At 40.8% G+C, this 14,312-nt stretch overlaps 2 protein-coding genes across 3 annotated transcripts in view; one reads left to right on the top strand and one right to left on the bottom strand.

Moving 5' to 3' along the window:
• Positions 1 to 6,552, top strand: part of LOC126248877 (venom acid phosphatase Acph-1-like) — a 258,717-nt gene extending 252,165 nt beyond the window's left edge. The window contains exon 7 of the mRNA XM_049950325.1: positions 4,618 to 6,552. Coding sequence (XP_049806282.1) covers positions 4,618 to 4,797 — 180 coding nt within the window. The 3' untranslated portion in view covers positions 4,798 to 6,552. The remainder of the gene's footprint in view (positions 1 to 4,617) is intronic.
• Positions 4,916 to 14,312, bottom strand: part of LOC126248876 (uncharacterized) — a 133,062-nt gene continuing 123,665 nt past the window's right edge. The window contains exons 7-8 of one of the 2 annotated variants that reach the window (XM_049950324.1): positions 6,554 to 6,667; positions 4,916 to 5,383 (exon numbers count right to left, since the gene is read on the bottom strand). In XM_049950324.1, the coding sequence (XP_049806281.1) occupies positions 5,069 to 5,383; positions 6,554 to 6,667 (429 nt within the window). In that variant the 3' untranslated portion in view covers positions 4,916 to 5,068. The remainder of the gene's footprint in view (positions 5,384 to 6,553; positions 6,668 to 14,312) is intronic. The other variant, XM_049950323.1, reaches the window with a different exon arrangement.

Below are 14,312 nucleotides of genomic sequence, written 5' to 3'. Positions count from 1 at the left end.
GCATGGATGTGCAATTGACAATGTATTTTTCAACACTATATTTAGCTACAGTTACCACAATTTTTTTTTCATTTCAAGATGTACGCTTTGTCAGGTTTGCATTACCTTTTTCTTGTGAAACTGTTACATATCCAATACATATAATCACACAGTATTATGTTTTTTACTTATAAATTTCTCAGCATTCAAAGTAGATAATTAGCTATGAAACAATGAGACACAAGCAACACCAAATGCCTGCTTGAACTAACTATGTCTGACCAATCTCATTTCACTGGAATGCACCCTTCAGTTGGTCATGTGCAGTAAACACTTACCAATGCCTTTACATATTTTGGGATTTATTGGCTGTACTTGGCCATTTTCAGATGATCAGTTGGTCAGGTAAATACGCTTCCAGTGGACAATCAGCTGAAGAGGTCTTGTATCCAGTGAAATTTTTTTAAGTGTTTTATCTGAAAACTACCTTGAGCAGTTAAACAGAGAACCGAATCGTGGCGATAACATATTAGACCTTCTGGTGACAAACAGACCCAAACTATTTGAAACAGTTAACGCAGAACAGGGAATCAGCGATCATAAAGCGGTTACTGCATCGATGATTTCAGCCGTAAATAGAAATATTAAAAAAGGTAGGAAGATTTTTCTGTTTAGCAAAAGTGACAAAAAGCAGATTACAGAGTACTTGGTGGCTCAGCACGAAAGTTTTGTCTCAAGTATAGATAGTGTTGAGGATCAGTGGACAAAGTTCAAAACCATCGTACAATATGCGTTAGATGAGTATGTGCCAAGCAAGATCGTAACAGATGGAAAAGAGCCACCGTGGTACAACAACCGAGTTAGGAAACTGCTGCGGAAGCAAAGGGAACTTCACAGCCAACATAAACATAGCCAAAGCCTTGCAGACAAACAAAAATTACGCGAAGCGAAATGTAATGTGAGGAGGGCTATGCGAGAGGCGTTCAATGAATTCGAAAGTAAAGTTCTATGTACTGACTTGGCAGAAAATCCTAAGAAATTTTGGTCTTATGTCAAAGCGGTAGGTGGATCAAAACAAAATGTCCAGACACTCTGTGACCAAAATGGTACTGAAACAGAGGATGACAGACTAAAGGCCGAAATACTAAATGTGTTTTTCCAAAGCTGTTTCACAGAGGAAGACTGCACTGTAGTTCCTTCTCTAGATTGTCGTACAGATGACAAAATGGTAGATATCGAAATAGGCGACAGAGGGATAGAGAATCAATTAAAATCGCTCAAAAGAGGAAAGACCGCTGGACCTGATGAGATACCAGTTCAATTTTACTCAGAGTACGCGAAGGAACTTGCCCCCCCTTCTTGCAGCGGTGTACCGTACGTCTCTAGAAGAGCATAGCGTTCCAAAGGATTGGAAAAGGGCACAGGTCATCCCCGTTTTCAAGAAGGGACGTCGAACAGATGTGCAGAACTATAGACCTATATCTCTAACGTCTATCAGTTGTAGGATTTTGGAACACGTATTATGTTTGAGTATAATGACTTTTCTGGAGACTAGAAATCTACTATGTAGGAATCAGCATGGGTTTCGAAAAAGACGGTCGTGTGGAACCCAGCTCGTTCTATTCGTCCACGAGACTCAGAGAGCCATAGACACGGGTTCCCAGGTAGATGCCGTGTTTCTTGACTTCCGCAAGGCGTTCGATACAGTTCCCCACAGTCGTTTAATGAACAAAGTAAGAGCATATGGACTATCAGACCAATTGTGCGATTGGATTGAAGAGTTCCTAGGTAACAGAACGCAGCATTTCATTGTCAATGGAGAGAAGTCTTCTGAAGTAAGAGTGATTTCAGGTGTGCCATAGGGGTGTATCGAGAGGTTGTAACAATGGAAAATTGTACTGAAATGCAGGAGGATCTGCAGCGAATTGACGCATGGTGCAGGGAATGGCAATTAAATCTCAATGTAGACAAGTGTAATGTGCTGCGAATACCCAGAAAGATAGTTCCCTTATCATTTAGCTACAAAAGAGCAGGTCAGCAAGTGGAAGCAGTTAATTCCATAAATTATCTGGGAGTACGCATTAGGAGTGATTTAAGATGGAATGATCATATAAAGTTGATTGTCGGTAAAGCAGATGCCAGACTGAGATTCATTGGAAGAATCCTAAGGAAATGCAATCCGAAAACAAAGGAAGTAGGTTACAGTACGCTTGTTCGCCCACTGCTTGAATACTGCTCAACAGTGTGGGATCCGTACCAGATAGGGTTGATAGAAGAGATAGAGAAGATCCAATGGAGAGCAGCGCGCTTCGTTACAGGATCATTTAGCAATCGCGAAAGCGTTACGGAGATGATAGATAAACTCCATTGGAAGACTCTGCAGGAGAGACACTCAGTAGCTGGGTATGGGCTTTTGTTAAAGTTTCAAGAACATACCTTCACCGAAGAGTCAAGCAGTATATTGCTCCCTCCTACGTATATCTCGCAAAGAGACCACGACTATGACTATATCAGAGAGATTAGAGCCCACACAGAAGCATACCGACAATCCTTCTTTCCACGAACAATACGAGACTGGAATAGAAGGGAGAACCGATAGAGGTACTCAGGGTACCCTCCGCCACACACCGTCAGGTGGCTTGCGGAATATGGATGTAGATGTAGATGTATAGCACATTTTTCTGTTCTGTCACAGCAAAATTTAATCTGCACAGTACTGCTATGATGCAATGATTTTTATGAATCTATAATATTCCTTAACTTATGCCCATGATTGTACGTGTTTTACATAGTGTCTTGTTTGTAATCAACAGCAGTGTTATGTATAATGAGTTGTCAAATGAAAACGAGATTGATGAGAAAAAATGTAAGTAATCAGTTCATTACTTCAAAATTAATCACCATAACTGCTAATACATCTATCACATTGTGAGGAAAGATGGTCAGTACTTTCACGGAAAAATGTTTGCACTTCACCATGGAACCATGATTGTACTCAGGCATGCACCTCTTCATCAGAAGCAAACTGACAGCCAAAAGTGTCTTTCTTCGGGGTTCCAAAGATATGGAAATCATAAGGGAAGAGATCAGGACTGAATGCAGGACGTGTAACAGCTTTCCAGCAAAACTTCTGCAATGCAGTAGAAACAACCTTGGCAATGTGTGGGCTGGTGGGTACATGGGTTGCCAAGGTTGTTTCGACAACGCTGCAGAAGTTTTGCTGGAAAGCTCCTACACATGCTCCAAAAAGTACGATCTCTCCTCATGCAGTGTCCACATCTTTGGAGCATTGAAGAAAGGCATTTGTGATCATCGATTTGTTTCGGATGAAGAGGTGCACACCAGGGTACAATCATGTCTCCGTAGCCAACTGCAAACATTTTTTTTTTCCATGAACGCACTGACTGTCTAGTATCACAGTGGGATAAATGTGTTAACAGTTATGGTGATTACTTCTGAGATAGTAAATAGTTTACCTACTTTTATTTCTATCTGTCTCATTTTCATTTGGCTGCCACCTGTCATCATCATCATCAGTTATCTGCTATATTAGCAGGTCCTTTGCCTCTCCATTTTCTGCGATCCATTGCTTCCTTCTTAAGGCTGCTGTATGTTGTACCGTCCATCATGTCATCCAGTATCTGGAATGTCTTCCTTCCTCACTTCCTTCTCCCTTCTACATAACCTTCTGAAATTTTTTTTATCAGTCCGTCCTTCTTTTTTAATACATACCCAATCCAATTTCTTTTTCTTCTCTTTATTACATCTAGTAACTGTCTTTTATCTCCCACTCTTCTCAGTACCTCCTCATTTTTTACTCTATCCATCCAACTTATTCTTTCCATCTTCCGCCATGTCCAGATCTCAAAAGCCTTCAGCCTTTCTCTGTCTTTTTTCCTCATAGTCCATGTTTCAGTGCCACATAGAAGGACACTCCATAGAAGACATTTTATGAGTCTCTTTCTGAGTTCTCTGTCCAGACTGCTGCAGAAAATTCTACTTTTCTTATAAAACGCCTCTTTTGCCATTGCTATCCTTGTTTTAATTTCTGTGGTGCACTTCCAGTCGGTGTCTATCCCGCTTCCAAGATACTCAAAATTTTGCACCTGTTCTAGTATTTCTCCATTCAGCATAATTTTTATTTCCTTATTTCCTCCTAGTGCCAATACTTTTGTTTTATTTGTGTTAATTTTCATTCCATATTTTTTTCCGTTAGTTGCAACGGTGTCCACCAAATCCTGTAGTTCTTTTTCCCCTGTGGCTAGAAGGACCATGTCATCAGCAAATCTCATACACCCTACTCTTCTTCCTCCAATTTCTACTCCTTTGTCTGTATGTTTCATAATTCAATATTTTATACAGTTGTATTTGTAATCTTTTATATGGTAAATGTTGGCTACTCTAGTACTTTTTTCCTTTCTATTTCACTTACTGCCATAACAAAAACTGTTGATACCTTTACACCAGTTTTTCTTGGGTCATTCCATATGCCTACATCATAAATAAAATGTAATCCTTCCTCCTCATTATTTCTCTAGCTTAATATCTGTTTAATTTATTATTTGGATAACAATGTACCATTATGATATATAAATCTCAAAAGGGAAGTAATTGATGTTTCTTTGCATCTTGTTTCAGATACATCTTCGAAATTCAACCAGCCTTGATCCATATGCACTAAAAATTTCAGGATGTGAACTGGATTGTAAGCTAGATACTTTCTTGACACTTGTAGATGATGTTATTCCAAATAATCTGAAAACTGAGTGCGAAGTTGAAGACCCAAATTACGTACCACCAACTCCAGCACCTCCTTAAATAGTGGTATGAGCTGCCAATTAAAGAAAGAGGAGGAGGAGGAGGAGGAGGAGGAGGAGGAGGAGGCGAAATGAAGATAACGTACTACTATATGGTCTTGTGCATCTCTGGTTCTTCAGATATGATCATTTGACAACAACTTTTCAGTAACTTATAAGCAACAACCCAAAAATTACGATGATTAAAATAGTAATAAACATAAAAATGTCAATAAAATTAATACATCTAAAATTGCATTCACATTTCCACCACAGTATTATAAATTCCCAATTTATATTTTAGCTTTATCAACATTAGATTGCATTCTAAGAACATCTTGAATTAAATCTTCCAGTTCCATTTGTAGCAACTGTCCATTCTTCAACATGATCTCAGCTGCTGCTGAAATTTCTTTGTCAAGTAAGTCATGATCTTTGGACCTTTCAGTGAAATTCTTATGTATACTCTGTTCCACCGCTTTCAGGCGTTTATAAAGTGAGTTCATATTATGATGAAAACGTTTAACTTGCTCCTGTCTTTTCACATCCAGTTCTTTTAGCCGTTTACTAAGTTGTTTTACTACAAATGTTAGTTTCTGTATGTCTTCCTGAAATTAGAATTACAGCAAGTATTAGCAATTTTAATGACTAACAGACTTAAGCTACAGAAAGAAATTCACTGATAAATTATGCTAAAATACACAAATAATGTTCTTTCATAGACAAATTTCTCAATAATGAAACACATCTTGTTAGCATTTCATTGTTCACACAGAGAGAAATGACCTTATGACTATGAGTTCATTGATTCTCTTCTCAATCAATGCTGACAATCCCATAACAATTCACATGCCTTTCATTTTACAGTGTACTATTAACTCCACTTTAATTAAGAATCTCACATCTTCTGTGGTGAAATTTACCTTTGTTTCTCACCATAAGTGAATATATTACCTCTTTCCATGTTCCAAGCACTACATAACAAAAAGTTAGATTTATATACATTTTCTTTTTTCACATACTTTTTCCTCTTCAAGTAAACTCTCCTAACAACATGAAGAAAAATGTCTAAATCAGACATTCCACTGGCAAGTTTACATCATCTAAAGAAACATCTTTTAAGCATTTGGGACTTCAGGTCCCTAATTAATCAGCAGAAGCAGGAATGGCCATTTGTATTGTGTGTCTGAAATATGTACACCATGGCTGTGACATGTGACCTTGTAACAAGACAGAAGGATATATTATTTTTCATATTCATACACCTTCCAATTTTAAGTTTAACAATAGATACTGCCTTTTTGTCTTATTTTGGAAGATAGGAGTTCTGAAGATGACTGCTTAGCAATCAAAACCAGTATACTTTTCCACTGTATTCAGCATTATCAAGACAGTTGTAATAAAATTATCTTTGATCTATGTAACTTCCACAAATAACAATTACTATCAAAAGGTTATATCACCTAGCTTGTTGTTATGGAAAGCTTATATTTTATCAGTCCTCATGAATGTTTTACTTTCTACTCAGATTAGAGACTGGCTTTATAAACATGACAGAGATCATAATGTGGAAATATGTACATTGTGGTGATGTTTTTGTACCTGAAGATGGTCTGAAAGATTAAAATTGGTTGTAAAATAAAAGGAATTCAACTAGCAGCTTTCTGTGTGAAAACACCATGAGTTTCATAACATGCTACCTGCCAAAGACGACACAACTTGAATTACTGTTAAAACCACTCAAACTTCCTGGTATATAAATGGATGAATATATTTACCTGCAGTGTACTCTGCTGTCTATCAGTTTCTCTCCTAGCGGTCTGTGATGTTCTTTCAATTGCTTGGCATTTCTTCTTGTAACTCTCAAGCATTACTTCAAGTTCATTGCAGTACTGGCAGGAACAGAAGTAATAACATGAAATACACTTTTACTCATTACAAATTGCAATATTGCATAAAAAATTATTTATAAAAATGAAATATGCACTATCTTGTAATTAATGAATATCTCCCATACTTACCCCACACCATGAAACAAAAAGAGACTTGTCACTGAAATCACTTGAGAAAGTTAAGAACTGGAACACAACAGTTTAGGTCATTCAGTCTATGGAATTTCAAGCGAATTTCAGGTATCACAGTCACTAGCAAATTATGGTTTCAAACTTTAGCTAGGGTACAAAAAAGACAGATAAGGTCTGTCTATGCCTTAATATGTGATGAAACCAAACAGGCAAGACTGACATTTTGTAAGTAAGGCTGTCTCCAAACTGAAGGGAAGTTTGAACATCAATGTGAGTCACCAGGATATGGTCCTACAAGAGGACATATGCTCTTGCTTTTCTCTAATTTGTAAACTAACCTACCCAGCTGGTTATAATGTAGCTTATAGTCTAATGTGGAATTTAAGCCATAGTTACAAAATTCCAGTGGTCTTAAGGCAAAATTTAACAGAAGAAGTGTGGCTTTGTTTATCTGCTGTTTGAGTGTCGTTCAATAGTTTGATGAATTAAAACCACATATGTCAAAACTTGTTGTATGATACTGGACTACCGCCTGCTAAACATATTATGAGAACTTAGAACTGTCCCTTCTTATTTTCAGTGAAGGGCAGACCTGTATCATACTGCACTGGCCGTACATCAACTCCACAAAAGAAAATTTCTTACAGATACCCAGTTATTAATGGGAACAAAGTGTACTTCAGTTAGCTACTTTTATGAATAGTTATAATTATGCATATGTGGTACAATCCATAAATGAAGTACATAGGAAATTCACAAACATGAACGACATCCTCTTAAGAGAGAACACGTTTTAAATACTCATGATATTAACACAATTCCAGACATATGATCATCTCTTTACCAATGTGTGTCTCTTTGCTCCTCAGTCAGTTTCAAATATTAACAGTGAAATGATTGCTACTTTTATCAGAAACCTGTTCTACAGTCATTTCAAGCATTCTTCTTCATTTATATACAAACTCCAAAAGCCACATTATTGAGTGGCAAATCATAAATTGCGTACTATTATAATTTCTCCCTGTCCTATTCCATGTACAAATTGTGCACATGTAGAATGACTGTTGATGAACCTCTGTATTAGACCAAGTTTATCAGATTTTACCATCACGTTCATTTCATGAAGTACACTAGTGACCAGTAGGATGCATGTTGCTTGAACCTTCCAGGAATGTACATTCCTGGAATTTTAACAACAAGCCTTTTTGTGATGCACAACAGCTTTGCCTCTGTTGTACCATTTACCAGAAAATTCCACATGTAATGTTTGTTTTATAACTATTCTCTATTAATTCTACCTAATAAGGAGACCAATTTATGAAGCAAGTAATCAAGAATCATTCAAACAAGGATTTTGTAGCCTACTTTTTTGTAGATAATGTATCAGGCTATAATGAACAACGTTTCAAAGCTTTACTCAACAATCAGCATCGTCTCATCACAATACTGCATTTTATCAATATAATGTGCGAGAGCTGAAACAAGAATGTTGTACGCACCTGTTTCCCAAAATCTCTTAGAGATTTTTGTAGTCCATTTATATACACAGAAACATCTACATCTACATCCATACTCCGCAAGCCACCTGACGGTGTGTGGCGGAGGGTACCCTGAGTACCTCTATCGGTTCTCCCTTCTATTCCAGTCTCGTATTGTTCGTGGAAAGGAGGATTGTCGGTATGCTTCTGTGTGGGCTCTAATCTCTCTGATTTTATCCTCATGGTCTCATTGTGAGATATACGTAGGAGGGAGCAATATACCGCTGGAATCTTCGGTGAAGGTATGTTCTTGAAACTTTAACAAAAGCCTGTACGCAGCTACTGAGCGTCTCTCCTGCAGAGTCTTCCAGTGGAGTTTATCTATCATCTCCGTAATGCTTTCGCGATTACTAAATGATCCTGTAACGAAGCGCGCTGCTCTCCGTTGGATCTCCTCTATCTCTTCTATCAACCCTATCTGATATGGATCCCACACTGTTGAGCAGTATTCAAGCAGTGGGCGAACATGCGTACTGTAACCTACTTCCTTTGTTTTCGGATTGCATTTCCTTAGGATTCTTCCAATGAATCTCAGTCTGGCATCTGCTTTACCGACAATCAACTTTATATGATCATTCCATCTTAAATCACTCCTAATGCGTACTCCCAGATAATTTATGGAATTAACTGCTTCCACTTGCTGACCTGCTCTTTTGTAGCTAAATGATAAGGGAACTATCTTTCTGGGTATTCGCAGCACATTACACTTGTCTACATTGAGATCCAATTGCCATTCCCTGCACCATGCGACAATTCGCTGCAGATCCTCCTGCATTTCAGTACAATTTTCCATTGTTACAACCTCTCGACACAACACATCATCATCTGCAAAAAGCCTCAGTGAACTTCCAATGTCATCCACAAGGTCATTTATGTATATTGTGAATAGCAACGGTCCTATGACACTCCCCTGCGGCACACCTGAAATCACTCTTACTTTGGAAGACTTCTCTCCATTGAGAATGACATGCTGCGTTGTGTTATCTAGGAACTCTTCAATCCAATCGCACAATTGGTCTGACAGACCGTATGCTCTTACTTTGTTCATTAAACGACTGTGGGGAACTGTATCGAATGCCTTGCGGAAGTCAAGAAACACGGCATCTACCTGGGAACCCGTGTCTATGGCCCTCTGAGTCTCGTGGACGAATAGCGTGAGCTGGGTATCACACGACCGTCTTTTTCGAAACCCATGCTGATTCCTACATACTAGATTTCTAGTCTCCAGAAAAGTCATTATACTCAAACATAATACGTGTTCCAAAATCCTACAACTGATAGACGTTAGAGATATAGGTCTATAGTTCTGCACATCTGTTCGACGTCCCTTCTTGAAAACGGGGATGACCTGTGCCCTTTTCCAATCCTTTGGAACACTATGCTCTTCTAGAGACGTACGGTACACCGCTGCAAGAAGGGGGGGGCAAGTTCCTTCGCGTACTCTGAGTAAAATTGAACTCGTATCTCATCAGGTCCAGCGGTCTTTCCTCTTTTGAGCGACTTTAATTGATTCTCTATCCCTCTGTCGCCTATTTCGATATCTACCATTTTGTCATCTGTACGACAATCTAGAGAAGGAACTACAGTGCAGTCTTCCTCTGTGAAACAGCTTTGGAAAAACACATTTAGTATTTCGGCCTTTAGTCTGTTATCCTCTGTTTCAGTACCATTTTGGTCACAGAGTGTCTGGACATTTTGTTTTGATCCACCTACCGCTTTGACATAAGACCAAAATTTCTTAGGATTTTCTGCCAAGTCAGTACATACACTCCTGGAAATGGAAAAAAGAACACATTGACACCGGTGTGTCAGACCCACCATACTTGCTCCGGACACTGCGAGAGGGCTGTACAAGCAATGATCACACGCACGGCACAGCGGACACACCAGGAACCGCGGTGTTGGCCGTCGAATGGCGCTAGCTGCGCAGCATTTGTGCACCGCCGTCAGTGTCAGCCAGTTTGCCGTGGCATACGGAGCTCCATCGCAGTCTTTAACACTGGTAGCATGCCGTGACAGCATGGACGTGAACCGTATGTGCAGTTGACGGACTTTGAGCGAGGGCGTATAGTGGGCATGCGGGAGGCCGGGTGGACGTACCGCCGAATTGCTCAACACGTGGGGCGTGAGGTCTCCACAGTACATCGATGTTGTCGCCAGTGGTCGGCGGAAGGTGCACGTGCCCGTCGACCTGGGACCGGACGGCAGCGACGCACGGATGCACGCCAAGACCGTAGGATCCTACGCAGTGCCGTAGGGGACCGCACCGCCACTTCCCAGCAAATTAGGGACACTGTTGCTCCTGGGGTATCGGCGAGGACCACTCGCAACCATCTCCATGAAGCTGGGCTACGGTCCCGCACACCGTTAGGCCATCTTCCGCTCACGCCCCAACATCGTGCAGCCCGCCTCCAGTGGTGTCGCGACAGGCGTGAATGGAGGGACGAATGGAGACGTGTCGTCTTCAGCGATGAGAGTCGCTTCTGCCTTGGTGCCAATGATGGTCGTATGCGTGTTTGGCGCCGTGCAGGTGAGCGCCACAATCAGGACTGCATGCGACCGAGGCACACAGGGCCAACACCCGGCATCATGGTGTGGGGAGCGATCTCCTACACTGGCCGTACACCACTGGTGATCGTCGAGGGGACACTGAATAGTGCACGGTACATCCAAACCGTCATAGAACCCATCGTTCTACCATTCCTAGACCGGCAAGGGAACTTGCTGTTCCAACAGGACAATGCACGTCCGCATGTATCCCGTGCCACCCAACGTGCTCTAGAAGGTGTAAGTCAACTACCCTGGCCAGCAAGATCTCCGGATCTGTCCCCCATTGAGCATGTTTGGGACTGGATGAAGCGTCGTCTCACGCGGTCTGCACGTCCAGCACGAACGCTGGTCCAACTGAGGTGCCAGGTGGAAATGGCATGGCAAGCCGTTCCACAGGACTACATCCAGCATCTCTACGATCGTCTCCATGGGAGAATAGCAGCCTGCATTGCTGCGAAAGGTGGATATACACTGTACTAGTGCCGACATTGTGCATGCTCTGTTGCCTGTGTCTATGTGCCTGTGGTTCTGTCAGTGTGATCATGTGATGTATCTGACCCCAGGAATGTGTCAATAAAGTTTCCCCTTCCTGGGACAACGAATTCAAGGTGTTCTTATTTCAATTTCCAGGAGTGTAGAACTTTCCTTTCGAATTCATTGAACGCCTCTCGCATAGCCCTCCTCAAACAACTTTTCGCAAGAAAGAACCCAGAATCAAATTTTGTTAATTGTGATATTTCATTTGTGCCCCATCATAATTTACTTTTACTCCTGCGATACAGTCTGCTAATGATACTTACTGTTTTGTTACGGAGGTAAGACGCTAGTCATACAAGTGGGATGGCTGTTAATATTAAAATATATTACTTTACATGTAAAAATTTATCATCTACCCAGAGGAAGACCTTCTCAAGAATGCCAACAAGGTAAGTTTTTGTTTAATTCTGGCATACCTTCTTTTGTCAGATCAACTTTATTCTCAGAAGAAGCTGATTCCCGAATGACAGTGTCAGTACATCAAGAGATATCTTCCACAATGGTTTGGTCAATGTCTTCTTCGTTGGTCTGGAAAATACTGTTCTCATTACAGCACTAATAGGTAACCTTTGTTTGAAATCTCATCATGGTCTCCCACACAAACAAAGATTTGCTGAAATAATTTATGGAGTTAAGGAATTCATACCACCAACTTTTCTTACTATCATACAATGGCCTTTTGCCCTTGTTATCTCAAAAGCTGTCAGGTTCCTGGCAGGTGGTCAGCACTTGAACCTTCATGGAACAATATACCATATTTGCATGTAAACATAAGCAACAACCAAGTGTTTTGTTTCCCAGAGAAAGAAATGTAAAGTGCCCATCAACTTAGGGATTTCACCAGCACCTGACAAACTTATACCTGGAAATGATACAGCAGGAAATTGAAGCGTTACAGTTAATATTGTTGCCATTAGTACCGTATTTACTCGAATCTAAGCCGCACTTTTTTTCCGGTTTTTGTAATCCAAAAAACCGCCTGCGGCTTAGAATCGAGTGCAAAGCAAGCGGGAGTTCTGAAAAATGTTGGTAGGTGCCGCCACAACGAACTTCTGCTGTCGAATATACGAGGGCGGTTCAGAAAGTAACCTCCGATTGGTCAGTGCGGGTTGTGGGGGGAGTAGCGACGCCATCTGTGCGTTCACGCACTCAACAGGTCAGTCGGCATCAAGCCGTGGTCGAGTGAACGTCGTACCTGCGCTAGTTTAGTTTTTGTGGCAGTTTGAAATGTGTGCTGCAATAGAAAACCCCGCCAAATGTGAAGTGCGTGCTGTCATAAGGTTTTTTACAGCCAAAGGATATTCTGCAGCAGCTATTCATCGTGAGCTTTGTGCCGTGTACGGACCAAGAGTTATGAGTGAAGGAGTTGTCCGTGAATGGGTACGTTTATTTAAAAGTGGACGAGAAAACGTTCATGATGAAGAGAGGAGTGGTAGACCATCATTGGTGACTGACGAACTCGTTCAGACAGTTGATGCAAAAGTTCGTGAAAATCGACGTTTCTCAATGTCGGAGTTGTCTACAGGTTTTCCACAGATTTCTAAGACTCTCTTGTACGAGATAGTGACAGCAGGATTGGGTTACCGTAAGTTCTGTGCACGATGGGTGCCCAAAATTCTTACCGACCACCACAAAACTCAAAGAATGGCCTCTGCATTAGACTTTCTGTCACGTTATGAGGACGAAGGAGAACCATTGTTAAACAGAATCGTGACCGGTGACGAAACCTGGATTAAGTACGTGAACCCTGAGGCAAAAGAACAATCAAAGATGTGGGCACATTCAAATTCGCCTACCAAACCAAGAAAAGCCTCGCAAGATTTTTCTGCCAGAAAACTGATGGCAACGGTGTTTTGGGATGCGAAAGGGGTGTTGTTGGTTGAATTCATGGAACGTGGTACGACCATTAATCAAGACGTGTACTGTGAAACAATAAAAAAGTTACGACGGGCTATACAGAACAAACGCCGTGGTATGCTGACTTCCGGTATCGTTTTTTTGCACGATAACGCCCGTCCTCACTCTGCTCGCAGAACAACGGCCCTTCTTGAGTCCTTCAAGTGGGACGTTATCAACCATCCACCTTACAGCCCAGACCTGGCGCCAAGTGATTATCACCTCTTCATGCATTTGAAGAAATGGCTCGGGTCACAGCGGTTTGATGACGACGAAGAGCTCAAAGATGCGGTCACAGGCTGGCTCCAGGCACAAGCGGGTGATTTTTATGCAGAAGGAATTTCAAAGCTTGTGAAGAGATACGATAAGTGCCTCAATCGCTATGGAGACTATGTAGAAAAATAGTGCAAAGATGTAGTTGTAAGATGTATATATTAAAATATTTTTATTTAACTTGGTGTATTTTTTAAAATCAACCGGAGGTTACTTTCTGAACGGCCCTCGTATGTAGCGCTACACAGGCATGGTTTGTAGGCACAAAGATAAATACTGGCGCCAAAACCTCTGCGTCAGTAAATAAATTTTTTTTTTTAAAAAAAAGGTGGAAGACGAGCGTTTTTTCTCCGCCCCGAGTTTCGACCACTGCATTTTCATACATTATCCAACGAAGTAAATACAAACTCCGTATTGTTCATCTTCGAATGTAGCAGAATTTCAATGTACTACGAAAATCCGACTGGCAAGACTGGGATGTTTGTCAATATGGCCAACTCTACGTTCTGAAATTTTTCCTATCTGTGACAAGAGATTGTTGCTAATAGGAACTTTTATGAATTGTGAATCACATGCAGTATTGTCTTCACCATAAGAATAATACGAATATAAACATTTTGCCATGTTTTCTTTTGTGTTTGCTGCTATCTCATTTAAATCTTGCCTGCCTAATAAACTACGAAACTAGAGTGAGACAACAGCAAACGCGGAAGAATATA

This window comes from Schistocerca nitens, chromosome 3 (assembly GCF_023898315.1).
Source record: "Schistocerca nitens isolate TAMUIC-IGC-003100 chromosome 3, iqSchNite1.1, whole genome shotgun sequence".
NCBI classification, from domain to species: Eukaryota; Metazoa; Arthropoda; class Insecta; order Orthoptera; family Acrididae; genus Schistocerca; species Schistocerca nitens.
The sequence above is the reverse complement of the archived record's forward strand: the minus strand, read 5'-3'. Positions and strand labels throughout refer to the sequence as shown.